Raw genomic sequence first — 10,029 nt, forward strand, 5'->3', positions numbered from 1 at the left:
ACCAACTATTGAATATAGGAGGCGAAATCTAAATGGGTTCAAGTGCTGGCACTGCCATGCATCTCTGCCTCTGTGTTGCCAATCCCTGTAAAAAGTTAATGTAAGCAGGATTCACAGGGAGCTGCTGGTGATGAAATTATGGTGTAACTGATACCAATGTGCCATAGTAGAGGAGTGCATGGCCGCCTGCGTCTTTGAAGGAGGCTCTTCCCATCCCACGATGCACTGCTGGAGAGGGCTCCTGTATGGTTGTACAGTAGAAACGGACAGATGGAGGGCAATACTGCACAAAAAGCAGGCAATCGTTTTGCCGCAATAGAGAAAAAGCCTGGAAGTTAAGGAATTCATTGTCGACTATTGCACACAACACTGAAATCACGTGGACACTACTGTAAATGTATATGTAATATACAGTAGGTTAATATCAAACAGCATGTGCTACTGTACCGAGGTCACTGTCCTGAGATTTTTTAGTAATATATCATATATCATATATCATCTTCATATAAAAATATTTTCAGCTGCAGAGCATCTATAGATATCTAGAATATATGTTTTTGAACATTGATGTTTTTGAACATTGATGTAAAAATTAAATAATACAATTTGTACCACATTGTATTTTAAAATATGATTAAGTTAATAATTTTAAATGAATGCTTCCTATTTCCTTATGGAACGATTAGTCTTAAATTTGAAGTTTTCAGGTGAAAGGCTGTTAGGAAAACATAGTAATGTGAGAAAGAAATTGCTGTTGTTGGTGCATTCAGTAACTTCTAATAAGTGATTTGTTGTAGATTATAGGACAGATCAGTAGTAAAGTCTTGCAGCGGCATTGCACATATCACCACAACTTTTCCTGATCTCTGCGACCCAGGATGATTACAAATTCATGCGAGACTAAAGAGGTGCATCATGCATAATAATAAAAACTGCACCGTCTGCAAAAATAGCAAGACGAACACTGTAAACAATGGGGGTGTAAGAGCTCTTAGAGGGGGAGGCCATAAAACCCACGGCTACAAGGGTGCCAAAAACATGTTTTCGAGAGGGGTGAGCCAGTGTTGCCTATTACTATAGCAACAGGAAGACCTGGCTGCTTCAATCAGCTTTTGGTTTGTCGGGGAGGCAGAGGATAGGCAGAGGAGCTCCAGCCAGGGAGCATGCACAGCCGTCCTGGTTTTACTAATGAGGGCCCGCTGGGTGTCAGCCGTCCTGTCCGACCTCCACATGTCCTACCTGTCACACTGCCCGTCACATCACACAAGCAGCCTGGAGGTCAGGTGTGAAAAGCACAAACAGAGTGACAGCCATCACGGAGAGAGAGACATTATATACATCTGATTACAACAAAAAAACATGGAGCACTTATTGAGGCATTATTAGACACATTTCAGAAGAAAAAAAGTGGTTTACAGACACAACTTTAATTTTGTTTAAACAGTAAGAAACATTATTATTACCACTGTCTAAAAACCAGACTACATCATCTGTCTGTTTCAATCCATTTGAAATATGGGATAAATCAGTTGGGGATAAAACTCCGTCCCTCAGCAACTGCAAGTGACAGTCGGCTACATTCTACAGACTTTCTAAAACATTTACATATTCTGTGTAATTGATTTACATCTTGTTAGGCTTCCCGTTGCTGCAGTGGTGACAGATTTCCTGTTTTTTCTACGCTTCATTAAACCTCATGATTAAATGAAGGCCCTTGTTTAAGGAGCCTGTTACATTCAATTTTAAATGAAATCAAATGTTAGATATTGATGTTGCGGTTACAGAGATGAGATCCATAACGGCATCAGAGTGTGAAGTTACAGGATCATTTGCACAGTGTAGCACAATGTGTGTGTGTGTGTGTGTGTGTGTGTGTGTGTGTGACTGCGTCTTAAATAATATTGCCCACCGTCAACACTGAATTACATGTCACTGTAACACGTTTTTCAGGTTTTAATACTTGAATTGAGTAATTGTCATTTTTAAAATTAATATAGTTATTTTTCACTTTTAAATCCCTCAGTGTACGATACTTAAATAGACAGAGGTGAAGTGTCAATTTAGACTGGAATTTATTATAAGCCAAAATATAAATTATCAGCGTCAGTTCTATTCAGTGTGCTTTATTGGCGTGAGATTTAATGTCAAAAAAAGCTTAAATTGTGTATGAGTGTGTGTTTTAAACCCCGTGTCTCATTGTGTGTGTACAGAAATGCAGCTTAAGGTGAGAACATTCTCTGTTTTACTGTAAAAGCCGGACTACAGGTGCTGCCAGTCAAGTATAATCTTGCTTTACGGTAAACCTGGAACCCACCACTCACGTTGTTGTTGTGTTCCGACTCTGATCAACACTTTGAATCAGTTTCACACATTGTGAGTGGCTATAAAGGGCTCTATCCTACACAACATGACTTGTTAATATCTCTAACGACCTGTTCTGTAACATCCAGAACACTCCTATAGTGTTATTTAGGCTTAAACCTGCAGACAGACTTTGTTTTTGACCTGTACATGAATGGATGAAGCTTTTTCTGATAAACTGAGCGAGTACCAGTCTCGTAGTTGCAAATATCAGTGAGCAAAAATATGAATGTGTAGTGATACTAATATTTGACAGCCTCAGACATGTTCACAAACTGACTTTTAGTGGGTTATGATTGCCAAAAATCATAAAAAATTCTGTTTCTTCTCAGGTGGAACATGTAGCGGTCAGTGTCAAAAAATGCATTTAACCTCTACAAATGTTTGCTTTGGCAGAATCAAATACAACATTTCAACTGTGTGTCTGTGTGTCGAGCCGGTGATTCCTCTCTGTGTGGTGTTTCTATGTTGTCCCTGTGTTTCTTCTACATCTCCCCTCACCCAAAAAAACACATGCCAGGAAAATATATGTAGTAAAAATATCCTCCCAAGTTGTCCTAAGTGGCTCAAATGCAGTGACAAATTTCCACATGGGACTTAATAAAGTATAACTTCATTTTAAGTCAACTGATCTATCAGCTGTATATATTTGTTGTTTGTAATTAGGCTGATTATATGCAGTATGTATATAATGAATACAAATATTGCATCCTTGCACCTATAATAAAATCCATTTCAAAAGCAGCCATGTTCTTTAGTTGTGTATATCTGTATTTCAGTGTAAAATTCACTTACAATTTCACAAAATTGTCCAACAAACATTGAATTACTTGTTTCACCCTTAAAGACCTTATTTATAAATTACATCCACAATGATGGTTACATTTACATTTACATTTTTTCATTTGGCAGATGCTTTTATGCAAAGCGACTTACAAGCATGGCAAGACAATCAAGCATTAGAAAACAATGAATCAAATACAGCCGTGGTACAAATCCTCATGTAGCCGACCAGGTACAAGTGTAATGAGAAAGAACGCTAGACAGAAGTTTTCTTTCTTTTTTTTTTTAATTTGTAAGAAACAACTGGAAGTAGACAAGTGCATAAACAACAAGAAAGAAGTGCAGCAATCAACAAGGTGCTTAAAGGTTATGGGAGCTCACTATATATTGTATTATATGGTTACTATATAATATGCATTTAAGCCTGAAAAATGAATGGCAACCATAAATTACAGTAGGTAAAGTGGTGAACTATATTCTGTTATGTAAGTCAAATGTTTGGTAAAGTTTAGGTGGGTTATGTTGTTGTTAGTATATTTTAATTCATACTGAGGATATTTCTGAGGTGAATCCACACACCAAATCGTACAAACTGATGGACATGATGTAAGAATAAGGTTTCATACAGAAAAATGCACATTTCTCAAATTGTAGTTGATTTTAAGTGGCTGTTTGTCTAATTAAGTTATCTCAACTGGAAGTTTCTTTAACCACAACATCACTGGTTCCAGTATACAGTACACCAGTCCCAGGTTGGTCCTAATGTGTAATGATTAGCAATCAGTGTACGACTGATAGCAGGCCAATAGAAATAGAAAGGTTCCCCAGATAAACCAATGGTGTGGCCACATTGTTTGAGCGCTCAGCGAATCCCCTGCGGATCTGATGCAACAGGACTGCAACTAAAGTTACACCTTCGAACTGCAACACCATGTCCTTCCGCTGAGGAGCGCCGAAAACTAGTGCCTGTTGTGCCGTCTATTTTCCTTCAATTCTCTACAATGTCTCTGTTTAGAAGTGTGTCAGTGTTTTAATCATGTCTTTAGCACGATGTTTTATTTATTTAGTGTTAAACTGGGGGTTTATAGACTTTTATAGACTGTTGTGTGTTAGGTAAGGCAGAGTTCATGTTTATGTTTTCCTGCCACTCTATTTTCAGCAGGACACTATTTTTCTCATAAAGGAATAACAGTAACATTTAATTTTAATTAATTTAATAATTTAATTTAAGAAGAATTGTTAAAATGCTTTTTATAGTAAGGATAACTACTATCCTAAGGAAAAATGTTTAATGTTAATTTATATGATGCAGATTCGAATTAAAATAAAATTAAAGTAAAATATTAAAATAAAATAAGCAGTGAATTACTAAAATGAGACAGAGCATAATAAAAATCAAACAAATGAGGCCATGTTGGAGCAGCTCTGGGTAATGGGAAAGTCCCCAGGTTCATGACGTAACGGCCGGGTGAACTCTGCAAACTGCGGATTAATATCGTCTGCTGTGATCAGGTCCGGGCATTAGGAGTTGCAGAAGTAGCGGATTTAAAAACTTTCTGTCTGCAAGTCTGTTCGTCGAAATAGCACTTCACCAAGAGTCCCTGACATCCAAAAGGGAAAATATGGCTTTTTAAAATTTGTGACTGTCTTCCTCCTCGTCGTAAAGCTCCGTGTGCTTTGCTCCTGCAACGCACTTTACAAGACTAACTCAGAAACTATGGGGTAAGTAAAACTGCTTTCTGGCTTCGGGGGAGCAGGAGAAAGTTGGGGGAATGATTTTGTTTTTTAGCAAACAAACAAGTTTAGACACAGTTTAAACCAACGATACGTTGTAATGTGAATTAAGTTGTTTATTTATGTCATGTACACGACTGTTTCAGCCATTTTTACTATTCTAAAGTAACCATATCAAAGTTTCTTTTCCATGAATTAAAATGGTGGACTTAATTTATGTGTCTTGATACATTTTTAAGCTCACATTACTGATAAGAAACTTAATATGATATGTAAGTGAAAGTCTGTAATTGTGTGTTATTAAAAGTGTTATTAAATACATTGAAAAGTATTTATTATGTTTATTATATTTATTTATATTTTTCTCTATAGGTCTTTGTTTCTTAAGTTACTGTTTTACAAATTATTGATTGATAATCATATTGTGGTGACAGTAATCAATAATGGGTTCTCAGTGTGAGGTGACAGGTGACTAGAGAGGTGAATTTAGAACTCATTAAACTTGTAAAATATATATTTCTTTGTAGTTTTAATATTAGACAATAATAATAATTATTTTTTAATATTTTGGACTTTTTTTTAGTGTTTTTGGTTGTAAAATAGGATTTAAAGGGTCATTAAAAAAAAAATTAACATTTGTTTGTTTTCTTATTTTTCACAGGTCTTCAGGTGTTTCCACAACTCTTTCATCCAGCCAGTGCACGGTTTGTGCTTTTGAACAATTAGATCGAAGCAGACGACACAATGGCGGCATCGATCCTTCGCAGGAAAATTCCTCCCATTTCCACAGGCGAGCTCGACGATCTCCCTCTCCGACAGGCTAGCCACAGCCAATCACGGCTCAGGACGGGGGCGGAGCCAGCAGAGAGGCAGCACTTAATTGGTGAGTTTTGCCAAGACGCTTTTTTATTTTTCCACATCCCGAGGTCGGAGCCGCAGTGCAGCACGGGGCTAATGTCGTACAGTGAGTACAGCTAAGTGGATATTTATCGAATGCAGACGATGCTGTTCAATCATTTTCAGATGATCGGTTAGTTGTTCACTTGGATTTTATTGGAGTTATTGGTTGTTTTTTTTTTTTTATTTAAATTTTTTTTTACGTTTATCATCTCAGGCTTGCATGATTTAAGAATTTTTTCCTGAATTAGGAATTTTTATTTCAGTCATTCTGTACCAACATCTGAATGAAAAATTATGGATTGCTTTACTGATTTTATGACTATTATTTTTAATTTTTATAGGTGATGGTCACTCAGATTGGATGACGGAAAAAGTTGATTTGTCTTCGTTTGTGTCAACTACCGAGTCTTCTCCAAGCTCATCCCTTCCACCCTCACCGTTAGAACAAGATGTCAAGGTGCCCTCGGACCTTGAGGTCATGACCTCTCTACTGCAGGAGGAGCTGGCTCAGCTGGAGGACTACTTCCGCTCTGAGTCCACATCCACGACAAACAAGTTGGAGAAATCCTCAAAATGTGACAAGGGTGCCCAAGCCATGGGCTCCCAATCTTATTATCAGTTACCCTATGGCTCGTATGGGACCAGCCAATCAGAAACCAGCCCTGTGGTTGTTACCTTGGCAACAGGGGAACTGGACCTGGCCAGCTTCTGTGGCGGTCCCATCGGCAGAACCAAAATCGCACGACCCGCACCGTACAACTACCACCACCGCTACCACCACCACAACAACGGGCGAAGAATAATCAGTGAGGCTGTGAAAGTCGGAGAGGAAGTTGGACTTGATACGTGGGGCTCCAGGGGAAGTTACTCAGGAAGCACAGAGTTGTCTGTGAACCACTACTCCACACTGAAGACAGTGAGCAAGAACAGCCTCGGAAGTGTGAAGAAGGTGAGAGAATGTGCTTTATCGTTGAAGGAAGAGGAGAGTTATTGTTTTTCAGAAGGAATGTTTTGCAGCGAAGAGATTGCTCGAGGCTTTTGCCTCGGTGGCTCGTACGACAGCCACCACAAGCGAGAGGGACAGTTGATGCACAATGTGAAGGTTAATGTAAGTTACGACAGCACGGGGCTCGAGGTCTTGCATTGCAGCAAAGATGGAGGACTTTCTGGAAGTATTCCCCAAGAGACAATGGTGGCCGGTGACGGCTACTTCCACCAGTCCATGGCCAGCACAGAGCCTTACCATAGCTTTATAGGTGACCTAGATCAGCCGTCACAAGCACAAGCTGTAGAGCCCCAACATGGCCACTACCTCTATCCAGAATGCCTTGCAGACCAAAGCTATGAATGTCTGTCCAGAGGGGAGGGCGAAGGACCGCTGATGGGCGCCCCCATCCACCGCCCCACCCAGAGGCTAAAGGATGAGCCATGCTCCGTCAAACCAGCTGTGGTGGTGGGCGCTTCTATGGATGTCGGCAGTGGAGAAAGGAAGCAGAAGAAGAGAGACCAGAACAAAACTGCTGCTCACAGGTAAACAGTGAACTCACTGCTTTTTATTTCTCACTGCTTATCTACCTGTTGTCTTAAAAACATGCTCCAACCTCTTATAAACATTTCAAAAACATGTCTTGTGGGTGCACTCAGGCGGAAATATGTGTCGACATTGATATAAATCTGGTTCATGACATCAAAAAGTCAAAAAATATTCACAGTCACAGCTAATTTTAATTTAATTCAACTCATTAATTTTTTTTTGACTGTTTTGTTCCAGAAAATGTTGCAGAAAATGTTGAGCTTGTTGTTGTTTATGACTTACCCATCAATTAATGATACCTGAATATGTAATGTTTTGATTCACAACTTGAACATGGCAGGAGTGTTACATAAACCAGTCACCCGAGTGCTTTAAATGTCCTGCTGAGTGTAGGAGGGATATGGAAAGTCCCTCACTGCCTGCCAAATTCAGCCCCACCTAAGCATTTCTATAAGTCTGCTCAGCCTCTTGTGTTTCATTTATTCATCTCTGTGTAAAAACAGGATGTGCATGGAAAAAGTCTCTATAATGTCGGAAAAAAGTTGGAAAAAATCGATCGGTCGTGAACCCTTCAGTAGGCGGAATAAACAACACATCAGGTTATCTCGGGGGGGGGGGGGGGGGGATGTGAGTAATCCAGCTCAAAGGTCACGCTCACACGGCTCATTAATGAAGATGCAAGGCAGCAAAAAAAAAAAAAACCCCTGTGAAAGCCACTCAAAGGCATTTTCTCCTACTGCAGGTACAGGCTGCGTAAGAGGGCGGAGCTGGACTCTCTGGAGGAGGAGCTCCACGGCCTCGAGGGACAGAACCGGGAGCTTCGAGACAAGGCGGAGTCGGTGGAGCGAGAAATCCAGTACGTCAAAGATTTACTCATTGAGGTCTACAAGGCTCGCAGTCAGCGGCTCAAACAAGACGGCAGTGCCTAAAAACACCCACGCTGACCTCACCTCCAAACCTCCCAACCAGCACCAAGAGAAAAATCAAGAGCACTAACTGGTTTTTGTCTCACAAACAAATGAAATGGTAGTTGCATGATTTTGGTAGTTCTTTTCTAAAAAAAAAAAATTATAATTGTTTTCTGAGAGGATGGCCGAACAAAAACACACCTTTCCTTAAAGAGAAAAAAAAAGCAAAAGGAGAAGTTTCCAAATGGGTGACTAAACTATAACAAGCCTTAGCGAGGTGGCTTCAAGAGGAGATGCTGAACTTGTCCGTGACCACTGTGATCTGAACTGCACTCACAGCCTTGTGATGACTGAGTTTGCGCTTGCAATGATTGATCGTTTACAAAATGCTCTTTGAATTAATAGTAGTGATTGAATTTGCTTGTGGTTTTTGTGACACACATCGGCAGCATCGAGGCAGATCCATACTAAATATATATTTTATTTTATATTTTTTATTTTTACTTAATAATGTTCATTTATCATTTGCTTAAAACAATCAACTGAATAAAGGGATTGCTGGAAAAAGTGTGTAACATGCTCTACAAATATTCATTATCAGAAACATTTAGAAAATTTGTATTGCTAAAATGTCGAGTATTTACACTTCTTTACCCCACTGAAATACCCAATGCATGTTTGATTTTGGAAAAGCATGTGCGAGTGTTATTTGAAGGCAATATTCTGTTAACTGCATGGCTTCAAGATCTCCACCGCGTCAATCTTAACTGAGTTGACTTTTCTCTGAGTTTTCCCTGCCAGTATGATTCATGCTCAGGTTTTGTTTTTTCTGCTCTGAGAGACACAGAAACATTCACTGGCTTTTTTTCTCCTCTCTCTCTCTCTCTCTCTCTCTCTCTCTATCTCTCTCTCTCTCTCTCTCTCTCGGCTGTATTTTGCGAACAAACAATCACCTGTTGACGCAACAATAAATCGTTGTTGGGTAACGGTACGACTTCATGGGAATTTTGTTTTCAATTGATCAATTTGATGTATCTGAAATTCAGGTCCTTTTATTAATCGATGTCAATGTCAGGAAATTATACATCAGGTAAATTACAGCCAAATAAACCAGTTATGTTATGTATCATTCATCTCTGCCTTTGGACTGTTTTTCACTGCACGCTTGTTCATCATGCATTCATTCTGCCGCCATTAAAGCGCCTTGTAACAGTTGTCAAAATGACCATGAACTGCACCCAGAACAACACACACACACACAGAATAGAAAGAGGGTGGGATTAAGAGATAGAGAGAGAGAGAGAGATGTAGAATAAACCCGCTCTGCCCCTCCCCTCTGCTCCCTGCCCTGCCCCATAACTGCTAAATCCAGCCCTCTTTTTTTGGCTGCATTGCAGTTAAGAGTCCAACTTGTGTCCCAGGATTCACCACTGGACGGCAGCATATCAAGGAAGACAGGCAGCCTTGATTGACACCTGACCGTTCTATAACAAATCAACCTGTTTTCTTTCAGATTTTCAGCTATGATTGAGTCAATTTGTGCAAACAGCCACATGCAATGAGGAACATATGCAGAAATACTAACAAGCACTTGTCCTGTTACAATATTTGGGTGACTTTGCTCCTACACAGTGATCCATCCCCTGAGTGGAGTGGTATCGCGCTCCGGCAGTCAACAGACAACATAAGTTGCCTATCTCATCTCCCAGCTTGTGGAGGGTGTGTGTGTGCGTGCGTGCGTGAGTGTGTGTTTGACTGTGTGAAATCTCTCGGTATCTCTCCTAGCAGTCGTAGGCCTTTCAAGTGCAT

General features: G+C 39.9%; 1 protein-coding gene across 1 annotated transcript; it reads left to right on the forward strand.

Moving 5' to 3' along the window:
* Positions 1–4,635: 4,635 nt before the first annotated feature.
* LOC121898600 lies at positions 4,636–9,353 on the forward strand. The gene is made up of 4 exons (XM_042413815.1): positions 4,636–4,866; positions 5,540–5,761; positions 6,120–7,308; positions 8,055–9,353. The coding sequence occupies exons 2-4, from the start codon at positions 5,623–5,625 to the stop codon at positions 8,239–8,241; spliced, it is 1,515 nt and encodes a 504-aa protein (XP_042269749.1). The 5' UTR covers positions 4,636–4,866; positions 5,540–5,622; the 3' UTR covers positions 8,242–9,353.
* The last annotated feature ends 676 nt before the right edge of the window (positions 9,354–10,029 follow it).

The sequence above is a fragment of the Thunnus maccoyii genome, chromosome 6 (assembly GCF_910596095.1).
Source record: "Thunnus maccoyii chromosome 6, fThuMac1.1, whole genome shotgun sequence".
Lineage (NCBI taxonomy): Eukaryota > Metazoa > Chordata > Actinopteri > Scombriformes > Scombridae > Thunnus > Thunnus maccoyii.